This window comes from Gymnogyps californianus, chromosome 24 (genome assembly GCF_018139145.2).
Source record: "Gymnogyps californianus isolate 813 chromosome 24, ASM1813914v2, whole genome shotgun sequence".
Taxonomy (NCBI): domain Eukaryota; kingdom Metazoa; phylum Chordata; class Aves; order Accipitriformes; family Cathartidae; genus Gymnogyps; species Gymnogyps californianus.
Window position 1 is genome coordinate 1,670,460 of NC_059494.1, and position 27,730 is coordinate 1,698,189.

The 27,730-nt window shown below is 45.9% G+C and overlaps 1 protein-coding gene across 1 annotated transcript; it reads right to left on the minus strand.

Annotated features, from left to right (window-relative positions):
• Positions 1-10,194: 10,194 nt before the first annotated feature.
• KLHL26 (kelch like family member 26) lies at positions 10,195-15,484 on the minus strand. The gene is made up of 2 exons (XM_050910608.1): positions 15,403-15,484; positions 10,195-12,223 (listed from the first exon to the last, which is right to left on the minus strand). Exon 2 carries the CDS (start codon positions 12,217-12,219, stop codon positions 10,642-10,644), a length of 1,578 nt encoding a protein of 525 aa, XP_050766565.1. The 5' UTR covers positions 12,220-12,223; positions 15,403-15,484; the 3' UTR covers positions 10,195-10,641.
• Positions 15,485-27,730: the final 12,246 nt, after the last annotated feature.

Sequence of the window (27,730 nt, forward strand, 5' to 3'; positions counted from 1 at the left end):
GCTCCACGGCACAGTGAGCAGGCCTGGCCACGGAGCCAGGCTTGAATGGGTGATGCCAGGCGGAAAAAAGGGGGTGTGCGCATTCACGTGTCCCCACTGGGCACTCAAATAGCAAACTCCTTACCCTGAAGAGAGAGGTGAATCCCAAATCTCTAAAAAGCCAGGTATTTTTTAACCAGCGAATTTAAAATCTCAGTTTTGCGTTTTTTTTCTGTCTAAAGCTACTGAGATGTTAGTTGGCTTGTTTCGGAGGGTTTTTTTCCCCCCTTCAGAAGATGGAGTTGGCAGAAGTTCCTGAACAAGCCAGTTGTCCCAGCACCTCACACAGATCAGGCTCGGCCCTGTTGAGGCATGAGGTGAAAAAGATACCCAGCTCCTATTCATCCACCTGCCAGTGCTCAGATGGAGCAGGAAAAGAAAGGGAAAGGAAAACGAGCTAGGAATTCATTAGCAAGTCTTTTAAGATAAGCAACAGTTCCTTCTCTGTGATCGCTGCCTCTTCCTGCAAGAAGATACGTGAAGCTACAAGACAGGCAATACCTGTACAGTGGAAATCTTGTACCAAGATAACAAGTAAAGGCATTATTTCTGGGAAAGGTTTAAGAATTGGGAAAGTCTCCCATTTTCCTGGACCATTTAGGTGTGTTGTACAGCGAAGCAGAGGATGCTACCGCAGCTCTGTTCTAAACTACGCAGAACAAAACAAAACGGTGCGGTCCTCCCACGCAAGCAACGTCTTCACTGCCAAACTCCTGCGAGCGCATCCAGCTCCACCCTTCTCCCTCTCCTGTGGCGTTCTGCATACGCAGGCTTCTTCCCAGTGAACCCCAACTCTATGTCAACACCACCAGAGACTTGTTTCCCCTCCCCGGAGGAGTCAGGACCTTGCCCAACACAGCCGGTGATGTGTGTGGGACGCAGCGTGTCTGTCACAGGGGCGGGATGACAAGCAGAGATGACCCTGCTGGGATGCGAGCGGGCAGTTCTAGGGAGTACAGCCATTTCGAAACACAAGCTTGGGCTGCTAAACCATTGATTCCAGCTGTGTTAACATCAGATGGGTGCAAAGCACTGTGATATGCAGGACACAGGCATTAGGCAGTAATAAATCCTGACAGTACTGTTTCCCCACACCCACACATTGCCCTTTACGCTTTCTTTTTTACAAAGCGACAGAGATAAAGTGGACACACTCCTTTTTTGGTGCATCGCTCTGCCCCTGAACAGTGCTTACTCCAGTCACCAAATCCTGTCATGGTTGAACTATCAGATCAAAGAAACTAGACTCTGTTCTCACTTCCACAACTGATCACATTTGTGGCCGTGGTTCAGTCAGTTTACCAGTCATTTATAAGCATTTCCTGCCCACGTAAAAATAAGAGATTATAATTATCCACTGCTGCAAGGCTGTTAAGAGATGGATGGATGAAACTCAGTTCAGCAACTGTCAGGATTAGTATTAGCCACAAAGTCATGTCCTACCCTAAATTCTAGTTGCCAACTTGCACTTAAAGTTTATAATGTGGTATGAGATACCATCGCAGAAACACAGAGCTGGGACTTAAAAGATCATCCAGGCCCTGGCAGGATCAGCCCTTCCTCTGTCATTCCTGACAGATGTTAGGCTAACCACTCCTTGCATTTTTCACCAGGAATAAACAACCGGCACACATATTCAGTTAAATACCCTCTAGCTGTGTACATGAACAGCATATGACCTGCAAAATTGGCCTGTCATGCTAAAAGCATATAAATCATAAAGCTTTAACACTAAGATACCTATTATCCACATTGTTTTTGCTCAAGAAACGAGACGATGATAAATAATTTGTTGAGTTATCCTGGATTTTATGCCATAGGTGGCAATATCAAACATCTAGAGACCCAGCTGCCACTCTGCCTCTTCTATAGCACCAAAAGATTAAGTGCCTAAGATGAAACTTGATAAATTTTGCCCTCTTGGATCTCCCGAGATTGAAGAGAGTGCAATCTCCCCTCCGACGGCTCCTGGTTCGCAGGGAAGGAATGCAGATGGCCGGGGAGGTGGGGGGGGTGGGTTCACAACTTCCTCCCTTAAGAAGACTCCCTTTTCTTATTGTTTCGCCTGTGCAGCTTTATCAGATTGAATTCCAGTGTGCAGCCTGGACCCTGCTTCTGTTCTTAAATTGTCCGATTTTAAAACAGTTTGCGTAACAAACATCTCTTCAATACAACATTTGTGTTTGCCGAGTTGCTTCTGGAATTTCTCACCCACTCACAGCTCCACGTTTTGGGGTGTGGGTGGATCTGAATGGCTGCTAAGTGCATGACCTAGCAGACAATGTAAATCTTGACTGCATTAAGGCATTGGCAAGGAGACATTTTAGACGGGTGCCAGGTTTCCTTCTTCCTCCACCGAAGGAGATATGCCATGCATTTGACAAAATGATGAGCTCATACCATAAGTATTATTTATGTCTCCTGCCGTCTTCACCTTGAGCACATATGGGGCCATGTGAGAACAACTTGATCTCACTAGAAAGCTGCGATGGGATCCCCTGAGACAGCAGCTCTATCTCCTCCAGCCTTCCAGACGTGTTATGAAAAAGTTTCTTGTAACTGAGAAAAAGAGCTTTGCTCTGAAGCAAACAAAGAGTCATTGGAGGACCGGGCTGTTGTGTTCACATCTGCTTTTGCTGCAAACATCTCCTTACTGAGCAACCTGCAGCTTCTTAGAGCAGATGCAGCCGAGAGCAAGCGGGTTGCAGGGAGGAGGTTGTGTTTACTTATCACTTGTTTGTTATCCTCCGGGTCCTTTGGAATTGCTCTGGCAGATGAGATCCAGCTACTTCCGTATTCTCCCTTAGAGGCTTCAGAGGAAGGTGTGAGGTTGAACAACTTACACAACAGCAGACAGCAAGAGATTGTGCCTTGATCGACAAATAAGCTGACATTTTTTTGCCTACAGACACAAAGATTTTGATCTCTCACACTTCCTACTTAATGTTCCTGTTGACGTTCCCATTATCCTCAGAGCAGAATATCCTGTGAAGTCCACAGAGTCCCTAGTTCCAATGCTATTTTGAACTGAGCTCCAAATTGTGCTTTCAGTGGGAAACATTCTCTTGTTTCACTTGGAATTTGTGACCATTTCTTTCATTTAAGATATCCTTGTTTCCAGAGGGCAGATAAAAGCACCTGAATTACCCTCTCTACACCACTCATCAACTCTGATGAGCAGTCCAAGCACACCAACTCGCAGTCACACAGAAGGCTTGGTTCTGCTCTCTATACCAATATTCCCTTGTCATCCTTCTAAATGTATCTATCCTGTAACTTCTAAAATTACAGAAAGCAAGCAAACACTGACTGCTAAAAGATATTATTCTCATTTCTACAGGTCGTATCTTCTGGTGCTCTGAAACACTTTGGCAACCGCACAGAGGATTCTGTTACGGTTATTTTTCCCAGAATCAAGGCTTGGCTTCATGCCACACTGAAGCAAGAAGTATTCCCATGATGCTAAGGTGATGTGGTGAGCCGGTAGAGCGGCAGCCACTTTGTGTCTTTCCAAAGATAACACTTGGATGGTAGGCAAAGTATTCTATGCGGGTATATTCGCAGTCAGCACTAAAAAGCGAGGCGCCAGTAAGAATCATGCACTTTATTGAAACAAACAGGAAACCGGGAAATACTTTTTTACCACTAAGAGATTACACCATTGCAAATCAAATTGGAGATCAGACAGAGAAGCATGTTGGAGAGCGAGATGTTTCCTTCCATAGCCGCCTGTCAAATCAAAGTTCAGAGAATTTGGTGATATTCTATACATAAAGTAGCAGAAAATATTTTCTTTTTAAATCTGATGGTTCAGCTTCAGAGACGTGTGCTAAAAGGGTCACAAGTAACAGATTTAAAATCCGAAGTTTTTTGCAGACGTTTCCTGAGCACTCGTGTATAATAAAACACCTATAGGGTAGGCAGCAATCCCTGGTGTGAAACCTGGGATTGTCCTGCTCTCTCCTACTACACTGGAGCGGAAATACAAAGCAGCAGAAATATACTACTATGAACCATTAGCTTCAGCTGTCGCTCGTAGGCTCCACAGAGTCAACTACCTGCCTACTCCTCTGGTTCACATCCCAGTGCAAAACCAACCTCTGCTATTTCCATGCCTCAGGACAGATGTCCACCTACGAGTTAAAGGCTCGATTTTCATGCTGAAGGTATTAAAGAAAAATAAATCTAAGGGTGAAGGAGAATTCAGTGTGGTTTTTTGCAGGTACAGGTAATTTTTGCATGAAAACCCGATGAACAGTTAGACAAACATGCCAGCCAAATTCGGGCACCTCCTGAGTTTCAATCGTTTCACTCTCAGTAAAGTAGGAGCATTACAGAAAGTTGATTTCTCAGCAGGAGACTAAGCAACCACCACAGTAGTCCCGCTTTTGTGGCTTCTGGGACTGAACTGTTCTCTTTGCCCTACGCACCCTGATTTCATTCGCGGTGTGCAAATGCAGCACAGGTTACGTCTCTACGAGGACTGCTTTACTGGGACAGGAACAGCAGCGTGCCCTAACAGCAAAGCATTTCTTCTACGATGCAGCCGTGCTTGCAAACTGTTTTGTAGCCGCAAAGTAAAAGCGCCTTCTTTCTCCTTCCCTCTTCCTGCTACCGAAGCAAAACAAGCTGCATTGATAAACCTGCCGAATGGGACAGTTCGACAGGGGAGAAATTAATTTTGTTTTTCAGGGACACTGGCAGATTTCTCTTGCAAAGTCTGTCGTGCAGATCTGGTCGCCGGCTGTAGCCATTTTAAGGTTGCAATTCAGCAGAGCACATCAGTACATGGCAACTTCAAACACGTGGTTATACCCTATTTCAGCAAAATACCTACGCGTACATTTAACAGCAAACTCTACATTGGACTGAAATACCATCTGAAGTGCCTCACAGAACGGGGGCCTTGTGCTACCTGCAAGCCGCTGGGCTTTGCAGATGAAGGATCCGTGCCTCGAGAAAAGTGCGTTTCTAAGAAGTTCCTTTCGGGCCTCTTGGATAGCAGCAGCGAGTCATTCACTCGAACTCTAATTGCTGTCCTGAAAAAGCCTCAGAAGGAATGTAACAACTTGTTTTTCACTGTGAAAATGGGAGGTTCTCCACTGCAAGCTATAAGCCTTCAGCTGAAAACCTGCCGAACGTCTGGCCAGGGATCAAGGTTTGCTTTGATGGTCGTTCATGGTACAACGGGTGGACACATTTCTAGGTTAATACTACCAACAAAAGCGGGAAGGATAGGGTCCCTCTTCCTTCCTCCTCTTACCCCCAGCGTAACTGCAACAGCTGCAGCCCAGCAGAATGCACCAGGCTTTCAGAAAGACTCCGATGCCACAAGGAAAAGCCTCAAGCACGGTGCAGCCCCGCAGAAAGCAGAGGAAGGCTGTTGCAAGGAGCATGGGACAGCCTGCACAACTCAGGGGCAAACACACGCATGCTTGCACGTGGAGAGCATCTCTGCTCATCCAAGGGCTAAACCTGACCCCCCTTCCATGGTATATGCTCTGATTTTCTTCCTAAGAAATAGCAAGTACACGCTTTTGGCATAAGGAAGCTTTCATCACGCGAGAACCCCGAAGCATGCAAAATTAAGGTCCAGACACGCTAACTGCACCGCAAGGCAAATTTCTCTCTTCCAAACCTCAGTGAAATTCATACATTCCTTCTAAATCCAGTTGTAAACCACTATCCTTAAGGCACTAACACTGAATGCAAGTATTGATACTGCCAAAGAACAAATCTGCATCCGTAAGGAGGATCACATGTTTAAACAAGACCCCAGGCCACAGTGAGGGGAAAATAAAAGAAGGATGCGTTTAAAGCTAGTAATTGCAAACTTTGTAGGGAGACACAGATTAGCCGCCTGATTACAAACATGAGATAACCATATGTAAAATACTTTTTAGTACATTTTTCAAAGCATTGTGACCGGAAGATATACATCAAAAATATTAAGCTCAGCTAAAAGGATGAATTCTGCTCTCGGTACTCCAGTGTTAATGTAGTGCAACCCCAGTGACTTCAAAGGAATTGCTCCAGATATAAAGCAGTGTAGCCAGAAGCAGACTGGCTGGTAGCCTGCATAAACAAGCAAAAAAGATTTTCATTTTTTTCAGAAGCCATATAAACTAGTTCTAGCTAATTATGTGACAGGGGCCTGGGTGTGAAATAGCAACTGCAAAGCCTCAGGGACAGAGCCAAAACCCTTTTGATTTGCTCTCTACAGCTTATAAAACCTTCTGAAAACTTTTGCTCTAACAGCTTTTCTACTTTCCATTGCAAACTGCACACACTACTCCAACGCTGCCCTCCTGCAGGCCCCCACCATCGCTCTCCACTAAACCTGTACCCTTTGTCTTACAATCTGAGGCTAATTTCAGGTTGCACAGCTAAACCAGCAGCTGTTTCCAAGCAGAAAGCACATTTTGTGTTCATTTTATGGAACATTCAACGTTGGAGCAGTTGAAATTGTACCCGCCCCACAAATAAATTTTAAAACTTCTCTGTGAAACTCCCTAAAGTTGAAATATTAAACTGAAAAGTGCCAAACTCATGTTACTGAAACTCAGTTATTAGTTTGGAATGAGAAACAAAAGTTCTGGAGTCTGTGGGATGATACTGTGCCTACTCACCATTAAAATGCAGAGTAGAATCTAAGCTGTTTCTGTAAAAAATAACTTGAAGGGAGAGATGTCTATATGATATATAGATATGCTCCCAGGTGAAATTCAAGATAGCTGAGCCCTCTTAGGAAGGCAGCGCTAGCCGGCTCTGCTCCCTCACTCGCCTGACATGCCAACACACCCAGGCTAGACTGTAAATTTATTCAGCCACATTAACTTTTCCTGGTCCTTAAGTCACAAGTGATGAAATCTCATTCATTTATGCAAGCAACTGGAAGATTTATTGTAAATAAAGTTCTGCACATTACACAACTGGCTAAAAATCATAATTAGAGTTGCACTGGGAAACATGTTTTATTTATTCTGACAGTAGTCTGGCTTCAATAATCCTAGCATGATAAATGTCCCTAAAGTTTGCAGAGTTTCAGCAACTAAAGACCTTATCACAGACATGGAAGTGGAAACGTCTGACTGGGTTTGATGTGGCTTACAAGAGGTCCCGAGCAGTTCTGTTGCATAGCATCATTTTAAATCAGCACCAGGGTACTAGGAGCTAGTGGGAGTGCCTTCATTCACTGTAAATCAAAGAAATGAAATTTCCCGCTGCTATTAAACTTCCAAGACCTCGGTACGAAAGCTAGGACACGTCTGTGCGAATTAGCAAGGTTCTAGGATAGGGAGAAATGACAGTCGGATTGCCGAGCCGACAGACCCTCTGGAAAAGGGTCAATGACACCATTAATAGGATGCAGACATTCCCAATCTCTAGCTAGTCTGCACCCTGCCAAGAGTTCTAGTGCTTTCTTTCTTTATAGTTTTAAGTACAATTTCAGGCCCATAAAACATCAGAGAAGACAGAAGCTATTATCCTGGCCATGACAGGAGTCCCTAATGGGACATGCATACTCTGCAAATACCTAGAACTAATGATGCTGGGCTTTTACTGCTCCCCATCTGTTCAAGGGTATTTTAAAATGTACCAAATCAGGTTTACCCCCATAATGTTTATTGCTGCTCTGAGACTAATAAATGACTCCGAGCGCAATCAAACATTTATCTGGCTTTGCTCGTTCTTGAAGAAGAGAGGAGCCCAGTCCACTTGCTTTTCATGCGGGGCATCCTGTAAAGTGTTTTCTCCTACCCAGCCACGGAGCACGATCACTTAGATATTTTATGTGAAGACCCTCATCTAGCAGTCAAGTTGTTGCGATACAGCAAAAGAATCAAACCTGTTTATTTTCAGAGTAACGGACAGGTTATGCACAGAACAGCCCAGAGCCACAGCAACATACTTCACAGGGGTAAAACAAACTTTATTATCGATATGGATGATACACACTTCCACAAATATTTTCGCCAGTCTCTGCTAAATTTAGGACAGCTAGAGTATTTCTAGCTAACATTATGAAAAATAGTTATTTATATTGCTATAAAAAGAACATTCCAGTAACAAAGAGAGGTGGTGCACACCAGCGCTCTGTTGCAAGTCTCAGTGAAAGAATGTGGAAACCTTTCCCAGCTCCCGCTCCGCAGTGCCAGGGAGTGGGAATGCGAGTACCAGGCTAGTTCGCTGCACGGCAGGCAACAGTTGGTCTGTTTATGAAATACAGTTACAGAATGGCTTTGTGTACCCTCCTACCTGCAAAGCCACCATTCCAATATGAATGAATACAGAGGTTCAGTTTGTTTTTGCAAGGTTGACCTTAAAAGTGAGACCAAACACGCTTTCTCATTTTTTCAAGGGTTTTTCTTTTTTCCCCGTTACCCCCCGACACACACACACACGTACCTTAGAAGCTTGAAGTGAAAAAGAAAGCACGATTTCCTTATGAAGAGATGCCAACTATGGTCATCGCATGGGTTCTCCAGTCATCTGATGTGGTGTGGCTTATGGGCATTACGGCTGCACGTTCAGAAAAACTCAGCTATGAGAGAACACCCAAACCATCAATTGCTGCCACAGAAATGCTTTTGGTAGGAAAATTTAAATAAAATAGGGGAGAATACTTAAGTATTTTAGGAAGGCGATGATGAAGGAATGACACACTCTTAAGAGGATTAATCGTATTCCGTAGGAAAGCAAGTAACCTTCCATTTGTTACTAAGCTAAGAAAGTACCCTTTTCATAAACATATGGAAGCATTAAAAAAAGAAAATCCATTATTTTGTAACTTTGAAGCTTGTATCGAGTTACATTTCATCCTTTCAAAATTTGCTTGTTATCTGCCAAGACTGTTCTGCAGTGTTTCTAGCGTCTATGCCAGACCAAATGAACAGAGAATGGAGTAAATTAACTGCCTAAGAGCTAGAAAGCAGAGCTTGCCCACTGACTTTAGCATACTATACAACAACAAGTACTTTTCATTAATTTATTATTGGCAAACCAGCAAATAGATAGGAACAGATGAAACTATGCATCGTTTTCTCTAAAATTTAGAATGCAGAGCTTAACTGAGGGAGCACGTGCCCTCACCGTATCATATCCAAAGGTGCTTTGATTTCACTATTGGAGAAAAATATCTTTAAGTGGATCTGAGGTATGGAGTTAGTGCTTTACACAGACCTGCTCAATGATTCATTAGCAAAACAGACATTACATATTGTCTCTAAAGGTTACAGCACAGTATTTATTTAACAGCAGAATGCAACAGTTTCTCTAAAAAGAAGGCTGCATACATCAAAATCAAACTTATACAGATACAAAACAAAGCCCTTGAAACAGAATACCTGATAAAAGGAGAAACTTGCAATTCGTTAATCAGTCAAATTAATTAGAAAAAATGGCTTGGAGGAAAGGAAAGTTCAGGAAGTAACAGTATTCTGTGCAGTAAACACAGATTTTACAAAAATGACAGAGTCATCTTAAAATGAATCTCTTAATTTAAAATACCCACTGGCAACAACAACAAAAAAAACCCCGTTCCACTTAAGACTTCCATCATATTATGATGCCAAGTATCTTATTTACAAGTCAAGGGAGAAAAGCTTCAAGCTGATGAACAAGTAGCACCCACCTCCTTTACTGCACGAAAAGAGTGTGGATGAACGTGGATTGGTGGAGCGATCGGAAAGGCAAAGGCAGCGGGGTCCTAAACCAGAAACTCCGGGTGCTCTCTGCTTCAGTGGGTCAGCTCGGACGAACAGCTGCAGAGCTCTTATTGCCAGTGAAGCCAAAGAAGTTTTTGGCAGTTATAAAAAAATCATGCCCGTTTATATGTAATCAAGCTATCAACATGGCTTTAGTGTTGCAAACTCTGGATGCCCCAATTAAGGGAGAATTTCTGGACTAGAGTATCATGCTGCTATCTGGAGGGAGTGAGGAAAGGATCTGGAACTGCAGTGTAATCCAAGCAACGAAGAACCAACAGAGACCAGAGGTGTGCAGGGATAAGTATTCCCCTTTTAGGAGCTGGGGGCAGGGGGGGAAAGTCACCCTCGAAAAGCAAGAATATGCTTTCATAATCCAAGCACCTGAGCTCTTCTAGCTCCCACTGTCCCTTTATTGCTTCTGGAGGTCAGTATGTTATACAGGTTTTGGTTTTTTTGTTTGCTAAAAAACAACAAAGCGACATACAATGATTTTTGGAGCTATTAATAAAAAATCACACCTGAACTCTTTTAAACAAAGCACAGTACTTAGTTACTCCTGAGCTGTCAATGTTTGCAATGTGTAACATTGTTGAAAATATGAAAAGTTGGCAAAATGCACCCCCCCATCAAAAAAAAGAAAAAAGAGAAAAGCTTTTTCCAGCTGTGACATCTGTTAAGTCTAACTAGCTGACAAGTGCTTCTGATTAAACACGCTTGCCAGAACACTACATAAGAGGAGGAGGGACTTTATGGAGGAGGGAACACAAGCTATTTTTCTCCTTCCCTCACCCACAAAATGCACAATACCATTTGCAAACAACAAAGGAACAACACAGCATCCTGATAACATGCAACACGAGGTGATTTCACGGGCCGACGCCGTCGCGCATAGTTATCTCTGGGTCGTTACCTGCGGTAGTATAACGGGAGCGCATGCTATCCCAGCAAAAGATTCTGGAAAATGTAGGTCCCTTTCCCATTCATCAGTTTCTGTGTTATACACCTGCACAATGCTTGTAACATTGTTCAGGTGCCAATTGTACCCTCCTACGATATAAATCTTTTTTTCTAGTAAACAACAGCCAGCTTCCGACTGACCTGCACGCATAGGGCTCACCGTTGTCCATTGGTCTGTTTCAGGCACGTAATATTCCACAGCCAAAACATCAAAGCAACGGTCAACATGGTCCATGCGGCCTCCCAGAGCGTAAATCCTGTTATTTGCACTGACCATGGCATGCAGAACTCTGGGTTCGTTCATTGGGGTTTTAAACTCCCACTGATCCACGGCGGGGTCGTAACAGTGCAAGGCTTTTTTGTCTTCCACTGAAATGCCATACCCACCTGATATGTACAACTTGTCTCCTACCGTGGCTCCAGCATGCCCCCACGTCCTGCGTTTCAGGGAGCACACGTAAGTCCACTCATTATTTTTGGGGCAATACTTCTCTACAGAGGCCAAGCTCCCCGACCGGTTCCTCCCACCGGTGGCATACACCATGCCGTGGAGGACGTTGAGCTGGAACTGGATCCTGCTCTCCTGCATGGCCTGGATGCGCAGCCACTGGTTCAGGTGCGGATCGTAACGGTAGCAGATATCCACAGCTCCCTCGCCGCTCCGGTACTGCAGGTGCTGCCCTCCTACGATGTAGACAAAGTTATCGAGCACGGCCACACAAGAATGGCTGCTGCCCACCTCCATTTCCGTCAGCTCCTTGAACTGGCGCACACTGGCATCCGGCAGGTAGTAGACTTTGCAGCTCACAGTGCGGTCGTTATCGGTGTAGGGAGTGCCGCCAAAGGTGATGAGGGACAGGACATCCGAGCGGATGGTGGTCCGAGGGGACTGCATCTCGTGCTGACGAAAGGGCAGGATCTGGTAATTGAACGCTTCCAGCAAATACTGCCGGCACAAGACATCTTCCACCATGATGTCCAAGGTCTGGACGCTGTCCACCAGCTCCGAGGACTTCATCAGCGGGAAGCGGATGTGGCAGAGGACCTGGCTGGCATTGGCACGGCGGGTTGGGTCATACTGCAGCCAGCGGACGGCAGCACGGAAGAGGTCTATTTCACTGCAGCTTTTCAGCTTATTGCTCTGTAAGAAGAAAACAAGGCGCTCCAGCGGCAGGTGGAGGAAATCCTCCTCCTCAGAGATCTGGAGGAAATGCCTAAAAGTGAATGCATCTACTGATTCCTTCAAGGATGCGAGGCTAAAGGTGGTGGCCATCTGCCCGATATTGAGACACGTTTCTACGCTCATGGCAGACTTCAGAAATTCTTCGCAGAGCTCCACGACAGGCACCATCTGGAGGAAGACAGCAGCTCCCAGCACATCCTGAATACAGTCAAGATCAAGAGTCACTTCAGCACTGTACGCAAAGTCTATTATGTGTTTCAGTCCTTTTGCAGATACACCTTTCAGTTCGATCACATCTTGGCTGGCTTCTCTCATCCCGCCTGTGAACATTGCCCTGGAGGTCAAAAACACAAACAAAAATTTCCCCCCCTTTAAATACATGTACAATGACGTGTCACTTCAGAATTTTATTTTATTTTTTTAAACATACTGATTCTCTTAGGGAAGATGGGGAAGGGAGGGAATCAATCAAGGCTAAATCTCAAAAAGCCAGGAGAAATCAGAGTATGCAATTACTTACATAAAGCTTGCATAAACAGTGCACTGAGAAGTAATATTCAGCTATCAGAAAGTTAAGGTTTTCAGTCCTACTGGCAGCATAAATAAGAGCGGACCACAGGACAAAGCTTCAAGAAGTAGGTAGAGCTACCAGAGCAGGGAGTGTGGTACGCTGGACACCAGTGAATCCATGATATTCAACAACCAAAGGATACAACGGGATCTGCACCAGCAGAGATTGGCAACCATACCCTAAAGAGTTTAAGTATGCAGGATTTGTGAGCACAAAGAACGAATACACTTCGGAAGACACCTGCGTTTAGGAGGTCAGCTATCCTCTCAGCTTGCCTGCAGCACTGCCGGTAGGCAAAGATTTCAGTTAGCCCATTATATCATAGGCTAGCTCTGAAATGGCTTAAATATTGCAGATGCAACACATCTTATGAACAGCTTTGGTAATCACAACAGCATCTCCCCTCCAAGGTTCATTCCCAACGCCTTCAGAAAATAGGAGTTGCAGCCACTTCAGAAAACGTCTGTCATGTTGCAGTACGACAGCAGGGGGCTAACAGGCAATTAAAAAAAAAAAAAAAAAGGAAAGAAAAAAAAGATTTTGTTACAGCACAGCTGCAAGCACATCAGTTGACCAGGCCACGCAGAGATTAGGCCCGAGATCACCTCCTTGGGAGGCTTCTAAATTCCACAGGAAGCACATACCACGCCAAGGACTGCGCGCAGACATCTCGTAAACCACTCTTCTAGAGCGGCGCTCCATTTCCCAGCTATGGGGACATAACTGCACATTTGGGTTTTTTTATACGTTTACATTAAATCTCAGCAGTTTTTGTTATATATGGGTAGCTCGGGGGCAAAGGTTTGCACTCTGTGTAGTACTCAACAAGCGGTAGCATAGCAGTTGTGGGGAAGCCAAAGTCAAAACAGGTTGCTGGAAGAACTGTGACATGGAGTGTCACCATTCACTGCCATTGTACACACATCACAGCAAGGCTACAGCCTGTCATACAAAAGACCTTCTAAACTCCTGGCAGCTGCCTGCACATTTGGGGCTGTTTTTTCCACCATCAATAACCTACTCTTTTTCCATCAGAAAGGTAAATTCATTGTGAAGGCACGGTATCATTAGAGCTGCCTTAGGAAGCTGCAGTGACTCTAAGGTGCAAGTTAGTCAGAAAAAATGCTGAACAGACCCTGCTCTTCTGCATCAACACAGGAATAAAGGAATATCTTGGGAACACTGTCGAACGACAGGAGTTCCAAGTTTCCTGTCCAAACCAGGCTAGAAAACCTGCTGCCGTCCAGCATAAACCCAAGAAATCCTAAATGACCTAAATAAGGAAATACCTGCATATGAAATCAGCTTTCAGTAACCGAGTGACCAGGAATACTGTTCGCAATTATTTGTCCATATAGCAGATGAGAGCATTCTGCTAAAATCCTCTTGCATATCCCATGTCACAGAACAGCATGCTGCCCTGATCCCTTGCCCCAGAGGATATGCAGACATATGTGTACTCGTGCATTAGCTGTACAGAGCTGAACGTGCATAAGGAAAGAAAAGCATTATTGTTGCCATGATGAAGACAAATCATCAAATAGAATGCAATTCCTTTAAAAAGTGTTACGGTTCTAAAATGCTGATTATATAAACGCCTCAATTTCACTCTTTTCCCTCCCCACTTCTGCATAAAAACAGAGTATTTTCAAAAGCTAGATTATTCTGCCATTGTTCCCCAGGACAACCTTCCTTAGCACCACAGAAGTTATAACAAGAAACCTACTCAGCAATTATATTTTGACAGTGAAAACACACTAGCAGTGGCACTGCATACAGCATTTATGAATACAAATAGTGCTATTAGCATTTGGTGGGAGATCAGCTCCATCATTAATTGCATGCCTGTTAGGGAGAGTGATAAGCTTGGAAGGTTTATGTTACCAAAGGGACAGAGAAGGGAACAGCCTAGAAAATACGTGTGTACATACGACAGACATCATCAGAGCAGCTGAAGAAATGGGCGAAGGGATACAAGAGATATGCCAAGGGACACTGAAGTCCCTTGCTCTTGGTTACCTGCTCAGCAAACCAGTCTGCTCGGGTCAGGAAGGAACCTACAAGTCAAGGGATTGCAAACCCCGTTGAACAGCCCTTCTCCACCCTCACTTGCTATGACCTGCAGTCTAGAACAACACCCAGGTCGAGTTCTCCGTTGTTTTGAACCTTCCCTGTACCTGCTGCCTCCAGCATGCCCCTCACTTGACGCCGCTACTGGTGCCGCCAGAAAAGGTCCCTAACTCAAAAGAGAAGTCATTCCAAGTCAGAGAACCATTACAGAGGAGTTTGACAGAGGCAAGATGGATGAATACATATTTTCGCTTAAGACTGAATTTCCTGCTCTGCAATTGGCTCACTCTGCATTAATTTGGCTGAGAAAACTCATCTCCGTGCTTCAGTTTTCTACCCACACGAGATGGGACAATTCTCCCCCACCTCCCGGGGGTCTGGGGAACGCACGCACAAAATGCTTCATACTCTTCAGCCTGTGAACAGTAAGCACTATAGACAGATCAGTGGTATTTAAAGATAACATGAGTGTATTTACAATGGGCACCATCGTTCAATGGGATGACTCATTTCAGAACCCTCGCTGCCACTTTGCAATCAGCTCAAGTAGCTCCAGGGCAAAAGCCTGTTTCCTTCAGCAGGCAGAGCACCTACCACTGCTGCCGAGGTGGGTTCAAGACCTGGGCTTGAACTTGCGTCTTGGCCCAGCGGCTGTAGTCGAACAAACCTCGTCTGCGTGCAGAGGGACTGACTCCGAGCCTCTACATGCCTGCAGGTAATCCCACCGACATCCGTGGGGCAAACCGTACCTCCAAAGGGTCGTGCGTGGGTGTGATTTTGGGGTGTGGTGGGGAGGTTGGGGTGGGGAAGGATGGGGAAACAGAAAACCAATGGGAAAGGTAAAAATGCCTGCTTCCCTATCAGATTCTCACCTGAAATAGTCACTGCAGGCAGCCAAGACAACTTTATGAACCTGAAACACTTCATTATTTATAGTGAGGATGACATCAAGCAGCTGAGCCTGAGCTCGGAGCGAGGCCAGTCCCTGCAGTAGAGTGGTGCTGTGGCCAGGAGCAGAGAACGTGCATTTCAGGGTGCTGTTCTTGTCAGCCATGCTAAAAACAGAACAAGAGAGACAGGCTGGTTTTAAATTAAAACAATATGTGGTATACCTACAAAGCATGCTGGGGAAGATACTGTAACATGAAGCAGTTTGAACGCAAATTCCCAGCTCAATAGCCACACAGAACATCATGACATCAGTACCTCAGTTGTATTCCCTTCTCCCAATACAAAAGAGACTTCCAAATTTTTAAATTATACTTTCACATTACTGACAACCCGTCACGCTGCAGCACACATGGGCTTCAGGACCATCCAAACATCAGCTAGCGGGGCCAAAATCTCCAACGAACATTGGTGTCCCCACACTACAACTACCCCAGAGTCCACCCTGACCTTGACTTCAACCACGAGACTGCATCACAGTTGCTTATTCTTCTCACCACCTATCCTGACTGCAGCTGTTAGATACTCTGTACCGTCCAAGGACAGCCCTGCTAGCCCTATTTGATCCTTTCCTTATGCCTGACCCTCACGAGAAGAGAAAAAGCAAAATATTACATAGCACTGGCTGCTCTAAATAACGTCAACTGTTTGAACTGCACTGTAAACAGTCCCCTCCCAGTGTAAATATTTCCTTGGTTTTCCCAATGCCTCTCACACATGTTCCCCAGTGCGGAGAACATAATTCTTAGATTCACTTGGCCTCAGATGCACTTGTCAGTGAGAATGCTGCATTTGGAGGTGAACATCAGCAGTATCTCTGCACAAGTGGAAAAGACTATTAGATGCTCTGTGCTCCTCTGAAAATAACGACAGTTATGCTGCAGATTTCCTGAGCAAGGCGACAGTGGGCCAGCACGCCCTGCCCAGCAAACGTGGGTCCGCTCACGCCAACAGAAGCATGAAATCCTAAATTCATTTGCAAATTTAATCCCACTCTGAACTACTTTTCAGGGTCAAGATCTGAGTCCTTCTGGGAAGAAAACATGCACAAGAACCAGTATTCAGGATGGGGTTTATGTTTTCAGAAGCATCCTGCTGTTTGGTCTCTGCCTTTTAAGAAATATTTTATGGAAGCGTGACATAAAAATTCCGAAGCAGATCATACTGACTCTGGAAAGCTGCATTACTTGCTCCCAAGTCCACAGTGGGAGAGTGCAGTTAGTACTGTACTTAAAGGGTATTATTATTATTATTTAGATAGAATATACCAACAAAGCCAAAAAAAATAGTACAGAGACTAGGTCCCAGTGTGCTAGGGGCTGTATAATCCCATCGTTTGCTAACAACTGTCCCTAAGATTTCACTACCTAAACAACAACAAAAGCCACACACAATGGATGAAACAAGTAGGCAAGGTCAGAGAAGAGTCAGGGAGATGGGATAACAAAAAAGGGGATGTAAACAATCCTCAAACAATAAGGAACAATGGACAGGACTTGCTACTTGCCTAACTTATCGGATTGCAATTTCCTGCAAGCTTTACAGAAGAGGCGAGTTAGGGGAAATCTGTGATGTTCATCAGAGCACTGAGAGGGCAGCCGCTTTGTGCGAGTAGCTCTAGAGCTCTTTGGGATGCTGCAGGATGCAGATATCATATCTTTGCAGTCTGTTTCAAAACTCCTCAGGCTTGGGAACGCGCCTCAAAATTCATAGAGTTCCTACTGGGATGACTGATACCGGTCAGCTGTGCTTCTTATAGCACAGATCTGAAATTCCTACCTTAAAGTCAAAGCATACTGAAAAGTCTTAGTTCAGAGAGTGGAGTCCAGCTACAACATCCTTCCTATAATAAAAAGGATTAGCAAAAAGTCAGTTGCTGACAAGACCTTTATCCATTACTCCGCGAGCCAAGAAACGTCTATCCACTCCAGCTCTTCCCATGGCGAAAGAGGAAAGAGATTGGAGGGAACGAGTGCATGAATATTCATCACATCAAACTCATTTTACTCTCCTCTCTGGAACAATGGCTTTGATTCGCTGGAGTCAAAAGGAGGAAACATCGAGCATAAGCAAGGAAATGATCTTGCCTCTGAACACAGTATCGTTCACCGAGCAAACCCATTTTGCTTCACGCTGGACAGGTAAAATACACACAGGCAGCTCCGGCGGCTCATCTGGGAGATGGTAACTCCTAAGTTTACCGTAACTTCGTTAGACTCGATCTCCTGCAGGATTCTTCTCATGGGAATGTTCTTCAGCGTTTTTTTCAGACCAATTTTAAATATTCTTTTTCCCAGCCTAAGGGCTTACCCATATATGATTGCTTTCACTATATCCACAGCCCTCCCAGTGTGGGTGCCTCTTCAAACAACAGCTTTACCTGAACAAACATTCCTTTTTTTTCCCTTTTTCTCAATTAACTTTTACCGGCACTGTTAATAACCAGAGTGTAAGTTTAAAGTAGATGGAGGACTAAATCTGGGCAGGTAGATATTTCTGTGCTGGAATAAATGTGTTTGCATGTGTGATTCACTTCAATAAGTAATTGTGAACAGCTACCCCTGAAAAACTCCCTGTACTAGTTCCTTTGTCTATTTACAGCTATAGAATAAAAGGATCCAATGATTACACAATCCTCCAGGGGAGGAAAAAAACAGACAAAACAAAACAAAACCTAACAGTAAGAGAAGCATAAATAATGTCCAGTTTTCTTCAGTCTGGAAAAAAAGAATTTTTAGAAGAAACACACAAGCTGGAAGCAAAATAAAATCCACACAAAGCATGAGAAATCAAGTAAGAGACTTTACAAAAAACAAAGCGGGGTGAGGAGAGGTGAGAAGACAGCAACAAACGCTGTTTGCACCGCGGTTAGTAAAAAGGGATTTGTGATAAAAGCAGGCTTGGCTCAAACCAGGCTGCCGTACCGCGGGGCACACCGTAGCAGCGGCGTGCATTATGCTGCACGGCCTTGCTTGCCACTCCTTGCGCTGCATTAGGAACAGAGGAAGAAGAGAGGCAGCAGTTGGATGTCAGGGACTAGGGGGAAAAAAAAAAAGGCACAAAAGGAAGCCTTGAACATCTGAAAGTGCCTTTGTGAGGCCGTCCCTATCTTATTTGAGATCTGAATATGCCGTGTACTTGTTGCTTAACAATTTGTTACAGGAGAAGCAGCCTTGCAGACAAACTTTGGAAGAGTCGCATCTACTCCTCAGCAGTTCAGAACATGCCTTCAAGATAAAAGCCTTTCATCACACAATAGTGAGAAAGTGTTTATTCCACTCCTTCCCCCTTCCCTTTCTGATGGAGGCAGGGCTGGACAGCTTCTGGAATTTTCCTCGGGTTTTGTCTTTGTCCTCGAAACGACAAGCACTGAGTGAAGTCCTTCCCCGGCCGCAGAGCTTTGCGGAGGTTTCTGTGGCCGGAGCGTCCTTCGGCAGGGGCCGAGCACGCTAGCTCGGTGCGGGCTGCACCCAGTCAAATTTATCCTTTGAAAAAATGTAAAGCATAAAAATCACATTCACATCAAGCAGCACTTCCACAGCATGTCCCACGGGCTTCACAGTGATCTGCAAGGGGATCTGAAAATGTTTACATGATCGGGGCCTCTAACATGAATATATTGGTATAAAGGTGACTTTACAGGAACAGAAATCCCACTTTCCATATGGAAATAGCTGCAGCAGTGAAAGGCAGCTTTATATTCATGTAACTGCATCCATCGCATGAATGGTGGGGGCAGCTGGAATTCAATAGACACGTTGATTCAGAAGGGCGATCCATTTTGGGCAGCAGCCTCAAAGACTCCGATAACATCACTGGTACCCGATTTTCAAAAAGGGCTGCCAGGGAACAAGTAATGGGATTGAGGATTTGTCTCCAAGCCGCTGCTCTGAAGCCAGATTGCTTTCAATCCTCTCCAGTCACTGCAGGATAAGAGTTCAGCATGGTATACGTGACCGTAGCTTGGGGTAAATCAACCCAAAGCCGTACGCACGTCGCAGGCTTGTAAAAATGTTAAAGCAAGGGTTAAGGGAGTGGTTCCAGCCAGACAGCAGGCAGGTAAGGCAAACAAGCCCAGAAATTCTCCTTCGGCTGCTGCACCTATTGCAGGAGCTTGGCCATGTGCTCATCCTTGCCTCAAGCACGCTGACCACATCCTTAGCTCACATGTTCCTGAGCAAGGACTGCTTGATTTTTGACCTGAAATAGATGCAGTGAGGAGGCATCTGAAGGCAGGCTGGACACCCAAGAGGCCTCTAAAGCTGGCGGGCTGAGAGATATTTAAGGGCCATACTTCAAGAATCAGTTCAGATGAGGCACAAAGAACATCCCAAAGAACAACCATCCCCTGTCTCTGCCTCCTCGATTCTCCACAACATCACATGTAATCCAAGATGCGTTTCAAGCTAATGAATCATTTTTACCAAATCTGTACTGATGATTAAAAACATCAAAGCTGGAATTAAAGGCTTACCAAGCATGAGTTCATATTTCAGCATGTTTGCAACTACTGCACAAGTACAAATGGAGAGAATTATACCAGGCCAGATTATAACATTTCAGTGATTGAATTAAATAAGAAAAATCTTGTGCTACACAACTGCCTGTCCTCTTCCTCCTCTTCTTTTATAACATGGTCCTTCTTGGAAGGAGGGATAGTTCGCTGCTAGCGAGGCTCGCTCTCCATCCCAGTTCAGCATCCTTGCTAATATCCACCCACGTTTTCCCACTCTCTGGGCAGGTGGTGCTTGGTAATTTTTCATACAGGAGAAACTCAAGGGGGTTGGCAAGATTTCTAAGCAGGGCAAACTTCCAACAGCCAGCCTCTACAGTAAACACAAGCTCTAAAGGTAGGACCCCGCGGGGCATGGCTGGGGTACAAAAGAGGAGGGAGGCAAAGCAGCAGCGTGTGTGTGTGTTCGCATGCATCAAGTACGTAGTGCCACAGCTTTTCTGTGGATAAACAAAGGACTTGGGATTGCAAAATAGCCAGCGAGGCACCTTCTGAGCACTCAAGCCTGCAAGAAATTTTTTATGGTGAGAGCAGCAGAACTAACATAAAGCTGAAGAGTAACTTTATTTAGAACATAGGGTATGAATATTAAGGACCTTCTTTAAGAACCTTTGAAAGGCAGCATTATAGATATTTTAATAATGCAAATCATTTAATGCCTTTAGTTTCATGCCTAAGTAAAAAACACATTCAGATTCTGATTTTTAAACTACAATTAAGACACTTAAAATCAAAACAAAAGTCAAACTCCCTCAGATAAGTCACTGGTAGCCATGGTTACTGTAATATTTCAGATCCTGAGGCTTTATATCACATGCCCAAATGATGAAAATGATTTTTCAGCACCTCACGCTAACAAATGTTACGTTAGGGCAAAAAGGCTAAACCCTTTACTGTAGATTTGCTGCTTCACGGACTCTTGTCGGGACTTTTGGACAACGCTCCCGTGGCCTTTGCACCCCCCTACGAAAAGGCATCGAGAGGTTTCCTTGAAGTTTGGGTGCAAGGAAGATTAGATGCTGCCAGGCAATGAGACTTAAAAATACCTGTCCTGTTAACCTACTTACATTCCCAGCAGCAAGCAAGATTGTCACCAGCACCCCATCAGAAACAACATTTACCATCGCTTCCCTGTCCAAATTAGCAACAACAATAAGCACTTAATGATCAGCAACTAATTAAATATTAACACATTGAATGAAGGGGATGTTTTCCAGAGAAACATAATCATCCTTAGGAAAGATATGCGAGCAAAATCATTTAATCGATTTCTTTGTTCCCTTTTCCACCTCCTTCCCTTAATTTCTCCTATTTCTCTCCTCTGCCTCCACTCATTTTCCTCTCCTGACACCCTCTCTTTCATCAAAAGCAATAATACAAGTAGAAAGCCTGAGACTAATATCTCTATTTAAAAGTGACTGGCAATTTGGAGTGCTCAAATAAAGAGATTATAAATGGGTCTGGGTTTTGGAAGGAGTAATACTCTGTGTGAAAAAAATGGTCTCCTGTAAATGCCTGACGTTGAATAGTGAAGTTTGAAAAGTCTCGCCTTTTATCTTTTACACTTCGAGTCTCAAAATTTAAGGAAAGTTAACATTTGGCAAAGGGAGAACAAGTAACATTCACTATTTTAAAAAAAGAACAAAGCCCAACAAGCCAAGCTTTTTTATTTGTATTACAGGAACCCAGTAGGCTTGTCCCTCTCACAAAGAGGGAACTGAGGTCTCCAAAGACGGGCTGCCCGCCGCTGGGATGGGACTGGGCACCACTGAGCTTCCACGCTCTCCACTGCCGGACAACCCACGCCTGATTCAGCCTTGCATTTAGTGAAAATGGCAATTAAAGACATATTTCACAGAAGCCAGGGGGTACCTTAATGTTTCATTTTTAAGTGTTTTCTGAGTCAGGTCCTACTGACCCCCTTATTTGCTTATCTGCATCCCACTTCTCCCAAGCTGGAACCAAGGAAACCCTATAACCCAAAGGTAAGGCAGCAAGTTGAAGCAAGAGGCTTTTCAATTTTTTTTTTTAAATATTATTTTTTGTCCCCTGAGAAGTCCCAGACACATTTCCAAATTTCTGTTTTTCTTTTTTTCCAAGCTGGGCTCACACGGGGCCCAGCAGACACACACACACACACACAAAAATATATTCTGCTCCAGGCTTCAATCGGTAGGTTGTTTGCAAGCCAAAGGAGGTGGGATTTTGGTTTCTGCTAAAAGCACTAATAAAACTGGGTGTCTGTCAAAAGCTGGCTGGCCTGGTAAAATGGAGCATTGGAGCAACAAAAAAGTGGAGGGTGAAATATCTGAACACGTTAAACTCTGTGCCACCTCATGGAGTTTCAACGTGAGGGACTGGTCAGTACATGCTGTACCTGGGACAAACTGGGGAGGGGAGGGAGAAAGAACAAGATTCTTAAAAATGTTTCTGTCAGAGCCAGAGTCATCTTTATGCTGGTGCAGGGACAAATGGGAAAAGCAGTTTGGTCCTCTTCATTCAGCAACCGAAGTGGCCAATGCAGCTCTCAGGTAAGGGCTCCGTGAGCCCAAATTTGCACACTGGTAGCATTAAGGTCTTGGAGGGGCACAAAATGTCAGGCTGAGAAGATCATTTACCAGGATCTGCCATTTCTTTTCTCTCTACCCATATGCAGAGCTATCGCAGAGGATCTTGTCCTGTACGGGGATTTTCCTGGGGCACCCTCAGTCCCGCCCCAAACCTCCTCTGGCAGCAGAGAGCACGGAGCAGGCGCAGGCGACACACATCACCCATCACTAACAACACCCTGCCCTTCCACAATCTCAACCTGTATTTTTACAATGACCAAGAATGGGAAGATACTACCCCACCCCCCAAACTTTACCATGATTATATTCTTGTCAGCCCCAAACCTAATCCCGCTGAGCCAGGAACAAACTGAGCAAATATAAAAATCACTCTAAGCATATAAATTACTCTGGCAGCCACAGGCAGTATCACAGCAATGAAAAAGTCAGCTGCTCTCTGTTGCTCCCGAGCTCAGCCAGCCACACAAGGACCCCCAGAAGGACGGTGGATTTTACACCACGTAAAATTTGCCGGTGTATCCACGGTACACGGCTAAGTACAGGCTCTTTATACACTCGATACTCCTGCTGACAGCACTGCCTTAAACAGTTCCACGTTTCCCCCACCATATGCCCATATGGTCAAACCCTGCCAACCCCCGGCTCTAGAAAAAGAAAAGCTACAGTGATGCTGGATCAAAAAAAAAAAAAAGAGGCAAAAAGCAGATCCATCCTTTTACAACGCACCACTGCAGTCGTTTTAGCAGCCAGAAGCCACGGCGGGTATTTTCTGCGCCCGCCATCCCCCGTGCACCTCTCCCAGCAGCACCCGTGGCAGAGCCGCTGTGCAAAGGCCGAGAGGCACCTAGTGGTGTCGGGAAGCACAGCAGAGCCACCAAGGCCACCCCAAAAGTGACACCCAGCCCAGTCCCAAGCACTGCTTTGCTGCTGGCCTTCTAGATACCACCCTGCTCTTCCCTCCACCCCACTCCAGCATCACGTTTTCACCTTTGGAAACAGAGCGAAGCTGATCCGTGGCACAGCTACCGCCGCTTTCAGCCAAAAATCCGTCGGGACCTGTCTCAGCTTCCTGGATCGTCACAGGTCAGCAATGGCGGGGTCGCATTCCCGATGGGGACAGCTCGTTTCAGCTCTGCTAGCAGCTCCCAGCAGGGCAGAAAGTTCCCCCCTACCAAGCAAATCACTCTGCGACCTTCTCCCACACAACCATACCGGGCCCTTCGCTCCACGCCTTGGAAAAACTTAGAAAAACTTCAAAATCAGACTACCAGGTACTTGGAGCAGTGTTTGTCTCAGCCTGTTTCTGTGGCATCCGATTGCATCGTCTGGGCAGTGTTGCAATAAAAACGACAGGACTAGTTACACAAAGAGTAGGTACTACAGCATGCAGTGATCCACAGCACGCCTCTCCTCTCCCTGTTCCTCCACCCTCCAGATTATTGCCTCGGAGCAGCTAGGGATCTCAAGCAAAAGCAACATAAAATGATGAAACAGCAGACAACAGAAGAAAAACCCACCATCCCTTTAACGCAAACTAAAGAAATCATGTTTTCCAGCAGATGCGAGCAGCTGCCCCGGCACTTGGCATCGTAGCATCAATTCCAATTCAGTTCCAGGATCAAATCCTCTTACCGCCACGGCTGTTTGTAGCCCGTTTCCCTCGTTACCTAAATCCTCCGCACTTACCTTCTGACAGGCTTGCGCCCATCCTAAACATCATTATGTTTCCCAGCTCCTGGGGCAGTTCGGTTCTGCACAGGCTTCATGCCACCCTCACTGAGTCACCTGAACGGAATAACCCAAGACCACCAGAAGTGCAGCAACAGCTTTTCTTAAAGGTCACTGATTTCTGTGCAAGTTCAGCATTTATCTTCCATGTAAATGAGAAACTGGAACAGACACCTTAGCCATCGTCCCATGATGCAAGGCTCTTCCTTACAAAGCTGTTAATGCTACGCAACACTTGGAGGTAAGACAGAAACCTTTAAAGAATCAGTGAAGTTTATTTTTGGTCTAAATAAAACCTCCAGCTCAGAAGTCTCCCAGTGTTGAAAAAGAAAGCAGCAGTTATTTTTACAGTGATTCAATTAGAGTGTAAACATTTACACCACGTCTACCAGATCTAACAACTAAATCTGTTTTAAAATTGCCATGTGGCAGAGCATAGAACATAGAAACCACACAAAACTAAACTTCGAACAGTTTCAAAAGGGAAAAAAAAAAAGTCTAATTGAACGCTGAAGCTCTATGAGATTACAGGAACATGAAACCAAGGCAGACTCACAGCCCTTATCATTATCTTCCCCCAACGCAGTTTTACTCCATCCTCCTGTACATGTGCTCTCTCTCCCACCACTTTCTTCAGAAGAAATAAGGTTAGGGGAGTTCAGGTCAACCTTCTCTTGATGTGAACCCAGACATATGTACTTTTAGATAAGGAAGACCTGCAGGTCTCCCTCGCCCATTCATTCTGGTTTTGACAGGTAGGACCGCTTTCAGCAAACACACCAGCGTGTGACAGTATTAGGGAGGTTTTTTAAAAGTGTTTTGGCTGCCTTCCTTTCTTCAAGGGATTATTCCCAATTTGAGAGACACACAGCTCGCCTCAACAGCTTGTCTGGACACCACAATTAATTCCCGCTTAAATGCCTGCATGATAACATCCTCTCCAGCATCTGAAAAGATGTTTTTCCTAGATCTTTGTCACCCTGCTTTGTACAACCCTACCTCACTAACCAGGCAGCAGAGTTCACGCGCCTCACTGTCTAAAGCAGAGAGCTTCTCTTACTAAGGGTACCGATGGATTTCACCGTTTCCTCTGTACTTACTTGCTCACCAATCTCAAAGCATATCTTCAGGAGCAGCACAGTATTACAGAGTGAATTCTGTAGCCTGAAACTCTCCCTCCACATGATATGGAGGGCTGGGAGTAAAATATGAAACCCATTTGTAACTCACGAAATTCTATCCATAGAGGAAGGGAGGGGGGGAAAGCAAGTTTATTTCAAAATAGAAGATTTGGGCCGTTGCTTTTCAATGCACAGCAATGGCCTTATCTCACGCGATCAGTGTGTCGAAAGCCTTTTGTCTATACCACCTCGCACAGCGTGTTCCTTATCGAATGAAAGCACAGGATCCCCAGCAGATAAGTTAATTTTCTTGCTTTGGGGAAGCCAGCATACTTACGGGTAACGAGCATCAGCCATGCGGTAGCAATTCCAAAGATGGAAATTCTGTCCGTGCTGTTTGAGTAACAGTGCACCAACGAAATGGCATGTGTGTAACACCAAGAGAAGACTTTGTCCTTTTGCCTTAGAGAGTAAATACTCAGTAAGTGCAAAAAAGTCACACGGGGAAGCACCTAACAAGGAGTCATTGTTGACAGGGAATGCCCTTGAAATTCTCTATAGAGACGACGCGGCATGTGCAACGTCCCCCATCAGGTTTCTCCCCTGTATTCTCCAATAAATCCATCCTTTAAAACAAAAGACTAACGACCAACAAGAAGCAGTATCGAAACTTCAACGGGCTTTACTTTAAAATTAACAAAGAAAATAAACACGCAGCAATAGGGAACACGACGGAGCTACAGCTCAGGGAACAAAACTGCTGCAGCTCCAGTCTGGGTGATTTATCACAGCCCTGAAACAAATTACTTCCATTTCTCACTGCTACACACCCAGCACCGAGAAACTCCCGAGCGCCAAGCGAGCGGCCCTACCGACATCTGTGTGAAAGAAGTGCTGCCGGTCCTGTTCTGAGAGGGAAGGAAAAGGAAGTGCAGAGAGATAAAATGAAATGCCCCCAGCAACACACCATATAGTTTACACAGGTGGTCATTAGAAAAAAAAAAATTATATATATATATAAGGTGAGAATTCAGACAGGCTTCTCCAGCGCTGAACAATGACTGTAAGAGCTTCCCTCTCCGCGGCGTGACATACAGGAGCGAACACAGAGAGAGTTAAGTTGAGGATAAATGATGCTTTGAAGCGAAGTGACAGGTTGACAGCGTAACATCCGAGAGACAGACAACACAACTTTCTGAACACTGACCAACACGGTAACTTTTGGACGACGACAGACAGAAAAGCCCTGGGAACAGAAACTCCTCCACGAACAGGCACCAGCTACAACCGTGCACCCACCACCACATCCTCCCAGGTACCACCACCAACTTTGTGCTGCCTTCGAAGCCTGAGTGACCCTGTAGGGACCAAAACCAGTGACCCAAGGGGGGTCTGCAGCCTGGGGGGACGGCAGAGGGGACGGGGCGCAACAGAATGGCCCTGAAACACCAAAAACTTGGTGTCTCTGTAAACCTGTAAACCCAGTGTCTCTATAAACCCACAAAGCCGGTGGCTCTACAAACCCTAGGTCTAGGTGCGATTTACAATATTCTCTATTTTAGAGCCTCCCTCCTCATGAAGTCCACCAGAGAAAGCGTTATTATTAATTATTATCGTTATCTTTCAGAGGACCCTCAGCCGCCGGGCCCTGCTCAGGACACCCCCCCCCAGGACACCGGGCCGGGCTCTCTGCCTCTCCAGGACCCCGGGAAGCGGCAACGCCGAAAATAAAGGGAAAATAAATTAATACAGGGACACTTCTCGGCGCCGGAGGAAAGGCGGCGAAGCGCCGCGGCCGCCGCCGGGCCCACCCGGCCCCCGCCCGCCACCGTGGCCCAGCCGGGCCGGCCCCCGCGCCCCGCCCCGCCGCCGCCCGCCCTCGGACCCCCGGCCTAGGCCGCGCCCGGGCCCCGCTCACCTGCTCGGCCGCTCCGCGGCGAACTCGGCCCCGCCGGACTCCGCCATCTTCGCTGCGCCGCCGCCGCCGGGCCCCGAGCTGGGAGGCGGCGGGAGCCGCCGCGTTAAAGGCGCAGGAGCGAGCGGGGCCCGCGGCGGGCGGTGGGGACCGGGGAGCTGCTCCGCTCCCGCCGGGCCTGACACCGCCCCGCCGCCCCCCGGGGCCTGTCACCGCCCCGTGGATGAGGGGGCCCGGGGCTGTCGCTGCCCCACGGCCGCGGGGTCTCCGGGGCGGGCTGTCATCACCTCACAACTGAGGGGGCCTGGGAGTCTGTCACTGCCCCACGGCTGAGGGGGCCCGGGGGGCTGTCACCGTCCGATGGCCACGGAGCCCAGGGGTCTGTCACCTCCCCATGGGCACGGG

What these genes read in the sequence shown, in the direction of transcription:
- KLHL26 (XM_050910608.1), bottom strand. Translation starts at nt 12,219, where the DNA reads ATGTTCACAGGCGGGATGAGAGAAGCCAGCCAAGATGTGATCGAACTG.